Below are 16,946 nucleotides of genomic sequence, written 5' to 3'. Positions count from 1 at the left end.
ACTTCTCAGACTTCATCTCATACAATTAAACTTCTCCTTACTACCTATCTATATAGCATGGGCTTTCTCCACTTTATGAGGGAGGTAGTCAAGTCAATAGGCATGTACCTACTCTCAGCCTTTCCACTCCCATTCACCACCCTTTCCTCCCTCTCATCTTAGGTCCTCATGGATGAAGGGTCAACCCTGTATCCCGCCCACTGCCCTGGGTCAGAAGCAATGCAGCAAGACAAATCTCCTAATCCTCTCAATTACAACCCTTCCTTATGCTTTCCCAACTACACTCAAACTGATCCCTCTAAAACTACTATTCACATTTGTTCCCTTTTCCCTTGTTAAGCAGAACTATGCAGGCACTCCTCCAGCACTCTACCATCCCTTAGACACACATTAAACCTCACAAGCCAGTCCACTATTGTCATACCTCCTTTCTTCAGACACTCCACATGGCACCCATCTAACTCAAGTGCTTTACCTGTTCTCATCATTATCAAAACTATTTGTACCTCATCTTTTCTTATTTCTCCTCCATTTTCCTCTCCCACTACTGTCATTTTCTTAGCATCTCCCAGTGCTAACATCAATCTCTTCCTATCCTCCTCCACATTCAACAGCTCTTTAAAATATTATGCCCATATTTTAACATCTGTCAATCTGCACTTTTTACCTTTTCTTCTCTCCACAACTCATCTACTCTTCCTCTGTTAACTTCTTTTCAAAACATCTTTTTATTACTTCGAAAATGTTGTCGTACTCCTCCCCATTTTATATCTACTCTCCTTCTTGCATTGCTATGGATGTGCTGTGTCTTGCAACACTGCCTCTGACCCAGGGCAGTGGACAAGATGCAGGGATGACCCATCATTCAGGAGGTGCCAAGATAAGAGGGAGGGTAGAGGGTGGAGGGGAGTGGAGTGTATTTAGGGATGGAATGGGTGGGAATGGTTTTTATGCCTTTTTCTTTTTGGCTACCTCCCTTGTAAGGGGGAAAAAGCCTTTGGTATATGTATGTATGTATTTTGTTTTGCTTCTCTTCTTTTTTCTTTGTACCTCTCATATGGTTTTTTCTTCCAACTTTGCGACCAATCCCTGAATGCTCACTTCTTTTCTTCTGCTACATTCTTCATTTCATCATCCCACCACTCACTACCCTTCCTTCTATTCCCTCCCATCCTCCTTGTTCCACATACCATCTTTGTACACCTTGTCACTCTCTTTGAAACACCCCTATTCCTCTTCCTCCTCTACTCTATCCTTCACAACCTCCCACATTTCTCTCAGCTTCTTGTATTTCGCCTCCTTTATCTTCTCATTTAAACAGTTTACTATAAGCACCTCTCTACCTTCTGCCCTTTCCTCTTTCTCCACCCATCATCCACTTTCAACTTGCCTTCCAATAAAAAAATACCTGATATTCCCCACTCTCTCCCCTAAGAATGTGGACATCCAGAACTCTTCTCCTGGATACCACTACAAAAAGCCTCATTTTCTTCTATACCTCTATACCAGGGGTACTTAGATGACTTGCGAAATTAACTAGTTTCAATATTGCATGGGTAGTATCACTGTACATATTTTTTTATGCTAATGGTTAAATGATAAAGTCATTACAATTTGAACCAACTAATATACTTTATGGGACCACTGTATATTTAGTATTAATATATTACCATTTTATATTCTGTCAGGTTAATGGGGGTGTAGGTCGACGATTTGATGATTCTCTGGGTATATAATGGGGAAAAAGGTTGAGAATCCCTTCTCTACACCTTTTTCACTCCCAGGCCTACATGTGCTTACAAAGATCCACATCTCCCTCCCCAGTTTCACTTTCACCCACATTAACTTTGAAGAAAGTTCCACTCCACCACACGCTTTCCTATCTCCTTACTAGTAGAGCCACCCCTTCCCTCCCTCATCCTCTCCTCACTACTCCTGAACTCAAAATCACCCCTACTTTTCAAGAAGTTTCACTTAATGCCAACACATCCATCTTTCTTTTCACATACTGCTTATCTCTTCCCTTTTACTCTCATGTGTACCACACCCACACAAAACCTTTTTAAACCTTGACTTCTCATAGGAATAGGGTTACATAGAACAGGATACCCATTCCCATCACTCCATCCTGTTTTAGCCACCTTTTACGACCCAGCTAGGAAAACTCTGTGGCAGTATTATCTCTTCCCACTACCACAGGGGACAGAGGCAAAAATGGAAGTATATGCTCAAAGAGAGGGACAATATAACAGGACAGCTGCAGTAAAATAAACCTGTATCATTTCTCTATGAGTAGAGATTTCCTCTAACAGACAAAATGATGTGTGGCTCTGGTCTGTTGGGGCATCCCATATCATCTCTAAGTATTGGCTGCATGCTATTGAGCAATTTAAACTGCATGATAACATGTAGCCAATACCCCAGATGGGTGTATTTCTCCTTTCTGCCATTCTTAAATTCCAAGTCTCTGCCCTGTACATTGTTGTAAGCATATTCACCACTTCATTTAATCTTCTCTTTGCATCCATGTCCAGATGCCTATTTCTCATGACACTTTTCATCCTCCAAAAACATTTACTTGCTTCTCTCTCAGGTTAACCTCCACCCCACTTCATTTCCTCCCACATGACCCCAAATACTTAAAACTATCCACTTAAAACCACTGCCATCCTCTCCCCTTGTACATCTCATCTTACTTTTACCCACCTTTAGCTTCAACTTTCTCCTATTGCATACCTTCCCAAACTTCATCACTGTCTTAATCTTTTAATACCATACTAGGGTAAAGACTGCTTTTTATTGTGTAGTAATAATTGTGCAGTAGCATGCAGCCAATGCTTTAGGAACTGTTTTGGGGCACCCCTATGGACTAGAGCCACAAATAATTTTGTCTATGTTAGAGCAAAATCTTTACTCCTACAGAAACTATGCTACTTTTGTACTATGACTTCCTACATTATGCTGTTCCCTTAAAACTGTCCAGTACCACTCTCTGAATATACTTTTTTCCATGCAACCCCTATGGTAGGGGGAGGAAAGAATTCTGCCACACTGTTTTGTATGGGAATCATAACATAAAAGGTGGCATGGAATGATGGGACTAGGTACCTTGCTCTCTGTAAAATTATCCTCTCCTGAAGGCAGTACAGAGAAATAACATGTCTTTGGAAGCAATGAAAAGAAAGTATAAAGTAAGAGTTATGCCAACTCTATGTATGGGAGTGACACCTGTGTAATAACAATTGTTGTTTTCAGTTTCGGGGACTGGAAATCCAGTCATGTAGTGGCTAACAAAGGTTCTTGTGCCCTCCCATAAATCTAATAATCATGGGTACAAATTCTAGTTTACACAATCTTTGTTCGTATGTCAATTTTGCAAGTGTTGGTGCCATCTTTGTCGTTGCTCTTTGGATTCTTTACATTCTTATTTGTGCTGGGTGTCTAGTGTCGCAGCATACTCCAATCATGGTCTTATCAGAGTAACTAATACTCTTTTACCATTACTTCATCCAAGTAATTAAAAGCCACTTTTATTAATCTTAGTAACTTATAGGTTTCTCCAACTATTTTGTTTATATGCTTGTCTGGTGACATGTCCTTGTTAATAATTACTCCTAGGTCCTTTTCCGAGCTAACCTTTTTACTTCCTTGGTACCAATTTTATATTGTCCCAATAATAGAAGTTCATAAGTTACTACTGGGGAAAGGCTAATTAGCTGAGAGAACCCAATAACTTATCTAATTTGTTTCTATGTAACCTAATATTCATAACTTAGTTCAATTCACTTACCTCAATAACATGATCAGCCTGTCCAGTAATGCAATATTCCACATAGGTTTCAAACCTGACTCTGTTCATGTTAAGTGTGCCTTCAAAGTTATCAGGAAATGCAACAGAATACGGGTCAGCACTGTCAAAGGCACTCACCACATCAATAAACCAGGACAACATGGCTAAAAATGTTGGCCAGGTGTGTGGGGATCCAACTAAAAACAAAAAACAAAATTATCATAAACATCTATTCAAACAAAACTGATCTTCAATCAGACAGATTACTCTAAGCCTATAAAGCATACGTACTTATATGAAGGAGTGATTGTGCCAACAGCACTGTATGGGGCAGAAACATGGAACATGGAGAATGGTTGTATATGGATGATGATGTGATACATGAGGTGGAATGGGCAGGGGGATGGGGGGTGAGGTAGTATGTGTGAGCAAAATTTGACGCAGCCCGAAGGGATTTCTCCCCGTCTTCTCCTCTATGCATGGGGGAGACGGAGTGGGGGGGGTCACCGATTTAATGAAGCGGCCTTGCTGTGTATGTGCTGTGTCTTGCGACACTGCTTCTGACCCAAGGCAGTGGACAAGGTGCAGGGATGACCTGTCATCCAGGAGGTGCCAAGATAAGAGGGAAGAGGGAGGGTGGAGGAGTGTGGAGTGTATTCAGGGATGGAATGGGTGGGAATGATTTATGCCTTTTCCTTTTTGACTACCTCCTTTGTAAGGGGGAAAAAGTCTTGGTATATGTATGTATGTATATGCCCAAACCATCCCAGTATTCTTTGATCAACCCAATCTGTCAATGCCATCTCTCTTTTCATCCCCACTCTCTGCCTTAATTCCTGATACCTCATTCTGTCCATCCTTGTAAAACCCACCATACTTCCTGAACACTTCTCGAAACACATTTATACTCCTCCTTTTGCCTCCCTTAAATTCCAAGTCCTTGCCTCAGTGTCATGGGCACAATCCGCCACCCTTCATACAGCCCTAAGCAATTTGATCTCCACTATCCCATTGTATAGAAACAAAAATCCCCCACTCCTCCCTCCCTGCATCCCCCTCCCTTCCTAGTCTCCCCCTCCTCCCCTTCCACCTCCACCCCTTCTTCCCCCCCCCCACGATGACCACACCCGCCTAACCCCCCCTTACCCCATGACCTCTGAGATCCCATTGTCTGACCCTGACCATAGGCTTATATATATATCTGTCATCTCCGACTTGTTACTTTTTTCTCCCATCCCTTTAAATGTAAGTCTTCTTGTACCATTGTCATCGTATTTATTTGCATTTATATTGTATCCCTCATATTTTACTAGTATTGTTCTTGCACACAATTGTCAACATTATTGTATTCATATTTTACTAGTATTGTTCTTGCACACAATTGTCAACATTATTGTATCTATGTAACTTTTGTAATTTTGTCACCATTACTGTAATTATGTAATTTTTGTTATTTCAGTTTACTCTTGAAAATGTCTTCATTAAGACGAAACGTTGAGCTCAAATAATGGAAAGAAATGGAAGAATACAGTGATTTAGTTTCAATTCACCCTGTTAATGGCAAATCTCTAATCAGGAAAATTGAGAATACAAGGAAAAAAACTGAATAACTACAACAATGCTGTCATTTTTAAATCCATGTGTATTACTGAGAACCTGCTCCCCTCTTTTACATATACAGTAGAAGCCCGATTTAACAAACTAATTCAGCCAAGGTCCAGTCCGCTAAATTGAATTTTCCGTTAAATTGAGCGTTGGTTTAACAGTGTTGCCAGAGCGAATTATAAAAATGATACGTACCTAAAAATTCCCTAGTGTACACACACACACATACAGTATATATATTATTGTAAGTGAATTATAGGCAGCACAATCGTGAATTGCAAACGAACAGCAATGTGCAGTAATTTGTTGCAACATGTGTGTGTGTGTGGTGTAACAATGATATGAGCTGTCTGTGAATTTCGCGGAATATTAGTCATAGCTTCATGTTTGGTTTGATGTACATAATTCTAGCGATTAATAGGACTGGGCAGTTGGTTTTTGGATAATGAGCGTTATTGTTGTGTTGTTGCAGAAAACGTAGTTCGTTGTTATAGAAGTGTTTTTCATGGTGATTACTCTCGCGTACTGATTTTGAATTTTCCCATCAACTTACTGTTTCATTATTTTGTTTTCCTATTATACCGTCTATTTCTACTTGAATATATTTCTGCTACAATTATACTTTATACATATACTGAATTATATATTATTGTATATACATTATAGTACGTATATATATAAATTTTTCCTTGACTCCACCACAATCTGGTAACATCCGGTAACATTGGACTCGGACACGCATGTGGCCAGTTGACAGAAAACGCCTAACTTAGCTTACCATTCCCGCTAAATTGAGCTATTTCCATAGACGCACGTCTGGCCAGCTAGCGGAAAATGGTCAACTTAGCGGACCATTTCCGCTAAGTTGAGCATTTTCGTTATTGCTGTTTGCAGTTCGCTAATTTGAGCTTCCGCTAAACTGAGATTCGTTAAATCAGGCTTCTACTGTATATATATATATATATATATGATAAGGAAGCTCACTGGCTGAACGGGTTAGGGCATTGTTACTTGTGGTGAAGGTCAAGGGGATGGCAGTTTGAACCCTGCCACCAATAAAGTTGAACCAAGGGCATGGTTCATTGAATTCCACACTACAGTCATCTGTGAGGGGCACCGTCCTAGCCTTCTGACAGGAGGGAGTTTGTGACATTAAACCATATCATCACATATAATGTAAAGGTCTATTAATTATGAGCTGTTTTAAGAACTTACCTGTCAAATAAGAAGCTTTTGATATCTGAACTGGATATTTCTGGCTTCTCAACACTTTTGGTATTTCATCTTCATATTTTGGGGGAAGCGTATAATTGGGCTCTAAATGCCGATATATAAACTGAAAATGGAAAAAACATGCATTACATCACTGTATACAAATGAAATTATGATGCAAAGATACATGTACAGATTTAGCTTGCATGTTTATGTACGTGTGTGTGTGTGTGTGTGTGTGTGTGTGTGTGTGTGTGTGTGTGTGTGTGTGTGTGTGTGTGTGTGTGTGTGTGTGTGCTTCACCAGTCTTGAATAACATGTTGGACTTATAATCAACAGCTATTATTCTCCTGAATGAGAGCTCAGAGCTCATATGGCCCAATCTATGGGTAATGCTGTGACCTTACACACACATGCACACACCCAACTCACACTGCAACATTGCTAAATTTTAGTTCAACCCTAGGTGGGACTCAAACTCAGCTCACTGAATTAGCAGTCGAAAACAGTATCACTGCATTATCATGAGTGTGTTACTTTGTTAGTCATCCCTGGAAAGAATGAGTGAAGAAAGACTAGTAAAAGAGGTATGGAAGGCAGATGTGGAGGCGAGTGAACATGATGAGGTGGATGGAAGAGGGGAATGTCTGTTGAGGAAGGACGGGAGAGGACAGAAGACAGGGGTGAATGGAGAATGGTTGTATATGGATGATGTTGTGATTGCATGAGGTGGAATGGGCAGGGGGGTGGGGGGTGAGGTAGTATGTGTGAGCAAAAGTTGACGCAGCCCAAAGGGATTTCTTCCCGTCCTCTCCTTTTATGCAATGGGGGGACGGAGAGGGGGGGTCGCCGATTTGATGAAGCGGCCTTGCTGTGGATGTGCTGTGTCTTGCGACACTGCTTCTGACCCAGGGCAATGGACAAGGTGCAGGGATGACTCATCATCCAGGAGGTGCTCAGATAAGAGGGAGGGTGAAGGGGTGTGGAGTGTATTTCAGGGATGGAATGGGTGGAAATTATTTTATGCCTTTCCCTTTTTTGGCTACCTCCCTTGTAAGGGGGAAAAAGCCTTGGTATATGTATATGTATGTATCCCTGGCCTACATCCACTACTCAGGTCAATAGCAATGCAGCAAGAAAAAACACCTTCACAGCAGGGCCTGATGGCCAAAGTTGGTTTACACCCACCCCTTTATAGCATTGCAATCCTTACCTTTTGCCAAATACCTCTTGCATACCTGCCCTATTACAAAAATATGATCCGTACAACCTCTTCCTTTCCCAAAACCCACATGGTTTTCTCCCCAACTATTCCCTCTGTTTCTCTCCTAATCCTGTCAAATACAAGGATGAGAAGCCTATGCCAGGAGGTACACAACTGGAGTCCATGCCATCACCTTTGTCCTATGTACTTGGACTGTTGGGGCAGATCAGAGTTGGTCATAGTTGGGAATTGGAGAGGAGTGTGGGATTCAAACCCACAGCTAAGCAAATGCGAGACCAGCATGCTTCTGATCTAAAGCAGACAATGAAATAAATCATTTTACCTGGAAAATATTGGTAAAATCCTTTGTTGTGGGATGAAGCAGCACGCGGCGGGTAACTTCATATTCATAGCCTCTTGCTTGGAGGAACCAAATCACCTTGTCTATGCAGCGAGACTTGAAAGATGAATCTGTTATAGGTCTGGTTTCTTTCCGGGCTTGGCCACCAATACTTGATCTATTGGAATCTACTGACATTCTGAATAAAGTAAAAATTAACATTTATGGTAAGTAAACTAAGAGAAGCATCAACCAATTAACCAACCACTTTTTGATTATCAGCTACATACAGGTGGTCCTAGGTTTACAATGGTATCAACTTACAACAATTTGTGGATATGGTGCATCTCCCATGAATTACTTACAAAAATATTCATCTTATGACATTTGGTTTGTAAACACAAACAATATATTGACTGGTTTTGCAAGAGTGGCAGAAGTTATGTTTTCAATTCTTAGAATTTTGTTTATATGAGTAACTCTAGTGCTTATGTATTTAGGCGTGTTCTGACTTGCACCAAAATTTGGGTAAAGACACATTGTAGGAAACGATCTCAATTGTAAGTCGAAGATCCCATATATACACACATACATATGGAATATACATATATGTGCTGTGTCTTGCGACACTGCTTCTGACCCAGGGCAGTGGACAAGGTGCAGGGATGACCCGTCATCCAGGAGGTGCTAAGATAAGAGGGAGAGTGGAGGGGTGTGGAGTGTATTCAGGGATGGAATGGGTGGGAATGATTTTATGCCTTTTCCTTTTTGGCTACCTCCCTTGTAAGGGGGAAAAAGCCTTGGTATATTATGATGATATATGGATATGGAACATATATACATACACCATACACCACGGACTTTTTTCCCCTCACAAGGAAGTAACCAAAGTCAAAAGACATAACTCCACTCATTCCCATTTCATTATCACACACTCCATTCCCATTCACCACCCCTTCCTCCTTTACTTGGCTCCTCTTAGATGACAGGTCACCCCTACATCTCAGCCATTGCCCTGGGTCAGAAACAATGCAACAAGACACAGCACATCCACAGCAAGGTCACTTCACTTAATTGGCGATACCCCTTTCCTTGTCCCCTCATGCAGAAAAAGATAATATGGTAAGAAATCCCTTCGGGCTGCATCAAAATATCATTCACACATAACCACTCCCTAACTCCCATCTCCAACCCACTCACTTCCTTGCAACACAGCATCATCTATATACAACCATTCTCCACGCACCCCTATCTCCCTTCTTTCCTCAACAGACATCACCCCATTTTTCAATGCCCTTTTACCCCATCCATCCACCTCATCTTTGGATGCCACCTCCTGTTCACCCCATTCACATCTACCTTCCACACTCCTTTTACTAATCTTTCTTCACTCATTCTTTCTATGTCCAAAACCATCCCAATATTCTTTCATCAACCCTATCTTCCAACTCCTTTTCCAACCCTGCTCTCCTCTTCACCTCCTCATTTCTCACTCTATCAAGCCTACAAACTCCTTCCATACTTCTCAGACATTTCATCTCAAACACATTTAAACTCTTCCTTCTTACATGTTTTTACCCCATACAGTACATGCTATTGGCACAATCACTTCTTCATGCAATCTCCTCTTAGCATCCATTCCCAAATGTCTATTTCTCATTACACTTTTCAATCCCCCCAAGGCATTTGCTTGCTTCTCTCAATCTACATTCTACCTCCACCTCCATTCCTCCCTTTCCTGCCACATGTGCCCCCAAGTATATCCAACTATCCACTTCCTCCTGCCTCTCTCCCTTAACACTCATTTCCAATTTGTTACCATCCTCTTCCCTTGTATATCTCTTCACAAGATGTGCAAAGATGGTGTGTGGAACAAGGAGGATGGGAGGAAATAGAAGGGTAGTAAATGGTGGGATGATGAAGCAAAGAAGGTTGTACACACATATACCAATGGCTTTTTCCCCCCTTACAAGGGAGGTAGCCAAAGTCAGAGGCATGAATCCACTCCCACTCATTTCATCCACACACACTCCACTCCCATTCACCACCCTTCCCTCCCTCTTTTCTTGGCTCCTCTTGGATGACAGGCATCCCTGCACCTTGCCCACTGTCCTAGGCCAGAAGCAATGTAGCAAGACACAGCATATCCACAGCAAGGTCACTTTATTTAATTGGCGACCCCCCCCCCTTCTCCGTCCCCTCATGCAGAAAAAGAAAAGATGGGGAGAAATCCCTTTGGGCTGCATCAAAATATTCACACATACTCCCTTACCTCTCCCATCCCCTACCCACTCCCTTCCATGCATCTTAGCATCATCCATACACAACCATTCTCCACTCACCCCTATCTTGTCTTGTTGTTTGCTGAGGATACTGCACTTGTAGCAGGGTCAGAGGAGGGACTAAGGAAGTTAGTGGAGTTTGGGAAGGTGTGCGAAAGGAGGAAATTGAAGGTAAATGTGAGTAAAAGTAATAATACATATAGTCATGGAATATGGACAGACATGTGTTTGAGATGAAACGTCTGAGAAGTATGGTAGGGGTTACAAGGTTGGATAGGGTGAGAAGCAAGATGAGGAAGAGTGGGGTTGGAAAAGGAGATTGCACATAGGGCTGATGAAATAGTACTTGGATGGTTGGGACACATGGAAAGAATGAGTGAAGAAAGATTAGTAAAAGAGGTGTGGAAGGCAGAGGTGAATGGAGTGAACTTTAGGGGACAACTAAGGATGAGATGGATGGATGGATGGTGTGAAAGGGGTATTCAGCAAGAAGGAAATGTCTACTGGGGAAGGAAGGGAGAAGGGAGGAGATAGGGGTGAGTGGAGAGTGGCTGTGAATAGATGATACTGTGATGCAAGGAAGGGATGGGGGGGGTTAGGAAGTGGTTATGTGTAAATATTTTGACACAGCCCTATGGGATTTCTCCCTATCTTCTCTTTTTCTGCATGAGGGGTTTGTGAGTTTTTTTTTGTTTGTTTTTTTTGGGGGGGCTGATTAATTATATATATATATACACATACACACATGCATACAACATCTTATTGCAAACAATTTTTTTAAAAAGAGCAGAATCTGCTAAATAGCAGTAAGTATGCTTGGTTGATCACATGCAGCACTAACACTAACATCGCTTCCCTTTTGTTGTGGTTGAAAATGGATTAGAAAACAATGTGGCATGAAAGTATACTCTCCTGTCTATTCTGTAAATTTCATAAATAAATGATAGGGGTGGGAGTGTCACCATATACTGAAATGGTGAAGGTAAACCTGCTCTGATTGTTGAGTATGCTGTGGAAGAGTTGTGTCTTGCTGTATTACTTTTGACCCAAACCGTGTGAACAGGATGCTTAGATGGAATGGGCAATGATTGGGTTTCAGATAGGTGTTGGAGGGTCATAGGGTGGACGTGTTTTGACTAATACATGCAAACACACCTGCTAACACTTGACGAAATACTGGGGTTCACAGTCAGCATATTTCGTACCGGAGTAACTCGACCTGAGAGGCGAGCAGTACCATTATCTGTACGTCTGTTCTTAGCACCCACACCTGCTCTTGGCACAGAATCTCCTCCACCAGGTTTTGGCAAATATGACTTCCTGGCACTTGGGCCAGATCTGCAATTAATGGGAAGCATTTCACACATTCAATTAATTACTGTACATACTTGTGTATGGTGCAAATTTTTATAATCAATTTCCTACTTAAAAAACAACCAGCATTTTTGGTGACCATAACATATCTAGTAAGCCTACCTCCTCACAGTGCTTTTGGCTAACCTTGACAGTACCAGTAAGTTCCTTTAACCTGCCTCCTTTCTATTGCTACATGCATATCAGGACTTCATTCACTTATAATCAACAAAAACCTGATATAAATGAAGAATTGAAAAGATGTTTCCTTTCTCTAATCTGTGTGCACCTTTCTTCACACATGTATTACTCTCCCAACAGCACCCATTTTTGTTAGACATGTACCTATACTGCACAACAGTTCCAGTTGTATTCCTTATTCTGTCTTCCCCCATTTGCTAGAAGCATCTCTTCGATCTTTACCACAGATCAGGGAGTAAAATCCTGGTTGTTGTCGTCGCTCCCTAGACTCTGGCTGAGCAATCCCACCTCCCTGAGGAACGCCACAGCTGGAATGGGGTTTTCCCACAAATACCTTATAGAGCATATACTGTGTTGCTAGCGTGTGTGATTGTGTACAACACAATCATCCATGTGTTGTATATTATGGGGTGAAGTGTTGCATCCTGGACAATTATTTGCAATGCACATCCAGCCTCTTCTAGTAGCTTAGAAGGGGTGAATGGTGGCCACATTGCAGTCTGGCCAGGTGGATTCTGTCTTTTTAAAGGAGAAAGGATTCAAAGGGATAGAAATCAGGGGGTCTAGCATGCAACAATGTAACATCTTTCAGTTTATTGATGGAGCAGTGAGTAATACGATTATGGATAAGGTTTTGGAGCCTGGTGGTTATGGAAGAGAAGAGAGTATGTGGGTGTTGTTTTGACATTTCTTGGTGTGCATGGGTGTTCTGCTATGTAGTATTGTGGGTGTGCTGTGCCTTTCATGTCAAGGTGATCCTCGACTGAAGACTTTCATTTCATGGTGTAAATGGTCTGTAGGTGATGTATTTGTACAGCCTGTAATTGTCTTTAGATTGTTTTGTATGGTCTATAGGGTGTTGTGCTGAAATTATTGAAATTAGGGGCCCATGTGGGGCTCACAGAATTCATCACTGAGGATATACACTATATACTGTAGTAATACTTTGTTTTGTCTATGTCCGGATTTTGGCTGGAAGGCAAACACTGTAGGGGCAAACAGGTTTTTATTGAGAAGTAAAGCTGGGCACCAATATATGGCTTACTCTAGTTGCAAGAAGGGGGGAGAGATGGCGAGGGAGGTGACAACTGTGTGATTCATATCCCAAGGCAGTCTGCTGGCCGGGTGGGGTGGGGTAGGATGGGTGGGGGTTATGGAGGCAGCAAGCCAGGCTTGCTGCATTATGCTTCAAGGCGATATGTCTTCGGCAATTCTGTCCAGCTTATACATCCAAGCCAGGACATGACCTGTTCTCTAAATTGGCATGAGGGAAGTGTCGATGCCTGGGAAGCTAGATGTAATACATTCTCAGGCTGCTGATCGAACCTGGATGGAATGTTGTCTGTCCCAACACAGCCAGCTGAGCTGCAGGTGTTCATTGTGGGAGCTGACAAGGTCCATTCTTAGGCTGGTGACCTAACGAGAATGGAATGTAAACTGAGCAGGATTCTGCATGTGCATTCCTCAAGGAAACTTTGTCAACCCAACAGTTGGGTGGGCACAAGTACATCCCTATGGGACCTCTTGCTGGTCAACAAGGTCATGGGATGGAGGACAACTGCCTCAGTCTAAATATTGTTCCTGCAATTGATTTAAGTGTGTAAAGTCTAGGTGGCTATTTTGTCCTTATATTTGTGATGTATTGTTTGAATGACAAGGATGTATCATATGTTCCACTAAGGATCTTGGGTGTACATGTGTGTAGTATCAGAGTATTGTTAATAAAGAGGCACGGTATGTGTCTATGTTCCGCTTTCCAATTGGTGAGAAGTGTGGCTGTAGATTTGGTTGGGAATGTTTTGAGTCTATCTGTAGTGAACCAGGTGTTGAGTATGTCAAGGTATGGTTATAGTATTTCTGAGGCTTTGTCTGCATTACAGTGTGTGCATGTAATTGCTATGTTGTCTGCTTAAGAAGAGATTTGTATTTCTGTGGTGTCTGAAGTGGGTGTATCACACATGTATCATTTTGTTTTTTAGACTGCATTTCTGTACTGGACATACAAACAGTAAAAGATACTGACATGTTACTGTAAGTAATTCTTGGAAAGAGGAAAACAGAACACTGGTAAAGAATTATAGATAAGGCATACAGGTACCTCTAATCCTGAAAAAAAATGTTGTCACTGAAAAAGTAATGCCTCAGCAATGTACACACTTACGAATGGAGATGCACGCAAATTTGACAGGAAAAACTATACTTAATTCTTCATTTACATAAGGTATTTGTTGATTTTAAGAAGAATACATAGTGGATGAGGTTTTATTCTTCATGTAGCAACAAAAGGAAAGAAACTTAAGCTACATTGGAGACAGACCCAGGGTAAAGTAGCAACCATAGTCAAGGTAGTCAGGCATGAATGAGACCAAAAGCATGGTATCTAAAAATCTTCATTTGTATCATGTTTCATATAGTTTTCCTGACCATTTTAGAGTATTTTTATACAAAAAAGAATGAAGACCATTAATTTGCCCTATGTCCATAATGATGCCAGCACTGCAATATTCAACTATGGTAGGCCTACTAGTAATGCTCAAAAGCTAGGGTCACATTACACGAGGTATATGAAAAATCCGCTTTTATATATATATATATATATATATATATATATATATATATATATATATATATATATATATATATATATATAAATAAATAAATATAAATAAATTGGGGATCACACTGTATAAGAAGCCTGCTTATACATGAGTATACATGGTTCCTAAACAAATAAGTACTAATAAAGTATTACAAATGATCCTGTTATTTCAGTTTCAATTATATCAAGGAAGTCACTCCACTTACATCTCAACATACAACAAATTCTTACCGAGAAGTTGGAGTAACATTGGAGTTCCTGGGTTTGAGGACCCCTGACCTTTGATATGACCCTGCTGATCTCCTCATCATGTCCTGTACAATGAAATTTTTGTAGTAAGACATGCAAAAAATTTTTGTCAAACGATTAGGACTTTGGGTGTTTTGTGGTTAAAAGCATCATGATAAATAGATATCTGGGGATGAGCACAAAGAGAAGATTATGAAGGAAAGATTGTACCCATGGCATTGTATGGAACTTGGGAACCCAAAGGAGGCAGAAAGGAAGAGTGATAAATGTAAAGGTGAGCTGAACAGTGGGCCTGGAAAGAGTTGCCAGATGGGGTTAAATGAAGAATGAAGAGATGGTTTAAGCATTTGGAAAGGCTAGTTCAAAATTAACCCTGATGAGGTATGGTGAGGTCTGATGAGGAATTTAAGCATCCCCAGAGATGGGAAACGAAAAATTTTGTGGACTGGTTCTCCAGGATTCCTGTGGCTATCTCTGAGTTTAGATGTACTAGAGGTATGTTATCTTGGCCCATCAGTAAATATTTTCCAAAGAAACCTCAGACAAGCTAAATATACATTGTCTTGTAGGTCAAAAACATAGATGTGTTTCCTTTCCAGGCCTGCCTGTCTTTCTTTTCAGGATTTCCTCTCCCTTAAACCTCTCCACCCCCTCAACTTAAGCTATGGACTAGAAAACCATAAATATAAGTGCAAGTTTTATGAAAGGTGATGAATCTGATCTTTCAAATTAAAGTCCTGTGAGTTTGACTATCACTGTGCAAAATTATGAAGAAAATAATTTGCAAGATAAAATTGTGTCTGCTGAGAAACAATATTGCTTTATAACAGGTACATCAACAGTTCTCCAGATACTGTACATGATGGACAAGTGGACAAAAACACTTAAGGGAGGAGTGACTGACAGGCATAATCTACATAGACTTTCAGAAGGCTTTTGGCCAAGTACCTCATCATTGACTCCTGCAGAAATAGGAGAGGTATGGGATAACTGGTTCCATATCTAGATAGATAGTTACATTTTCTGAAGGAAGAAAACAGTACATATCAAGGGTGTATACTCAAATTAGATAGACATCCTGAGTGGAGCACTGCAGGGTAGGCTTCTGGGTTACATTCTTTTTGTCCTATTTATCAATTACCTTCCTGAACATGTGAAATCCAGAGTATATCTGTTTGCTGATGACACAAAGATTTTAAGACAAATCAGCTCACCACAAGATTTAGCAGTACTACAAAAGGATCTTGACCAACTCCAACAGTGGTCTCAAGTTAACCTGTTGCCTTCCACTGACAAGTATAAACACAACAAAATGTTTAGTAAAGCCCAACCTCACAAGGAGCAGCAACAAACTTTATCTCAGACAAATTCCAATACGTAAGGCTTGGGCAGAGATGTGGAAGTGGCGTGATGCCAGACTGGCCATGGTCATGGTGTTAATACCAAACCCTATATTATATACAAGACACCTGAAACAAGAAACCTAAATGACATCATACAAAACAAAGTGAAGCAGATGTTGGAAAATAGACGAGTTCATCACTCGAACTAGCCACCAATACCAGGTTAGTCCAACTCCAATCACACCTTTCCCCCAAAATAATCTGGAGATATATAATAGGAACTGACTAGTGCATGTGAGACGTCTATGGTGTACAGAAACTTTATCAAATATCAAAGATAATGAAACTACCTAAATTCCAGCCCAGTAGCAGTAAAGTTAAAAGTAGGAGTGATAGATGTCTGGGACAAATTGGGCGAAAAATAATATCAAATATGTGCAAAAACCATACAAGAATTTAAGAAAAAACTAAATGTTGAGATACAAAAACGGGTCACTACGACCATAGCTCTCTTCCCGTATAATTATAATACAACTAGCCCTAGGTAAATTTAAAATTGGGCATACTAATACTTCCACACTATCAAAACTGCAAATATTAATCACGATATTAGGATCACTTTTACGCATGTCAACTAATATTTACATGAGTTTTAACACTTGAATTCCAGACGACATAAATACATTACTCAAACCACCGATGAGATGTAAATACGGAGTAATTGCTGACTCCTGAGTACGTTCCTTGTTTACTTCGTTACTGTTTAGA

The 16,946-nt window shown here is 40.8% G+C and overlaps 1 protein-coding gene across 1 annotated transcript in view; it reads right to left on the bottom strand.

The window, feature by feature from the left end:
• Positions 1-16,946, bottom strand: part of LOC143018536 (kinetochore protein NDC80 homolog) — a 38,494-nt gene extending 21,548 nt beyond the window's left edge. The window contains exons 1-6 of the mRNA XM_076173973.1: positions 16,862-16,946; positions 14,818-14,900; positions 11,589-11,771; positions 8,155-8,350; positions 6,611-6,731; positions 3,791-3,987 (exon numbers count right to left, since the gene is read on the bottom strand). Coding sequence (XP_076030088.1) covers positions 3,791-3,987; positions 6,611-6,731; positions 8,155-8,350; positions 11,589-11,771; positions 14,818-14,897 — 777 coding nt within the window. The 5' untranslated portion in view covers positions 14,898-14,900; positions 16,862-16,946. The remainder of the gene's footprint in view (positions 1-3,790; positions 3,988-6,610; positions 6,732-8,154; positions 8,351-11,588; positions 11,772-14,817; positions 14,901-16,861) is intronic.

Source organism: Oratosquilla oratoria, chromosome 35 (genome assembly GCF_046742065.1).
Source record: "Oratosquilla oratoria isolate Oo_2021 chromosome 35, ASM4674206v1, whole genome shotgun sequence".
In the NCBI taxonomy this organism is placed as follows: domain Eukaryota; kingdom Metazoa; phylum Arthropoda; class Malacostraca; order Stomatopoda; family Squillidae; genus Oratosquilla; species Oratosquilla oratoria.
This window is presented reverse-complemented; position numbering and strand designations above follow the sequence as displayed.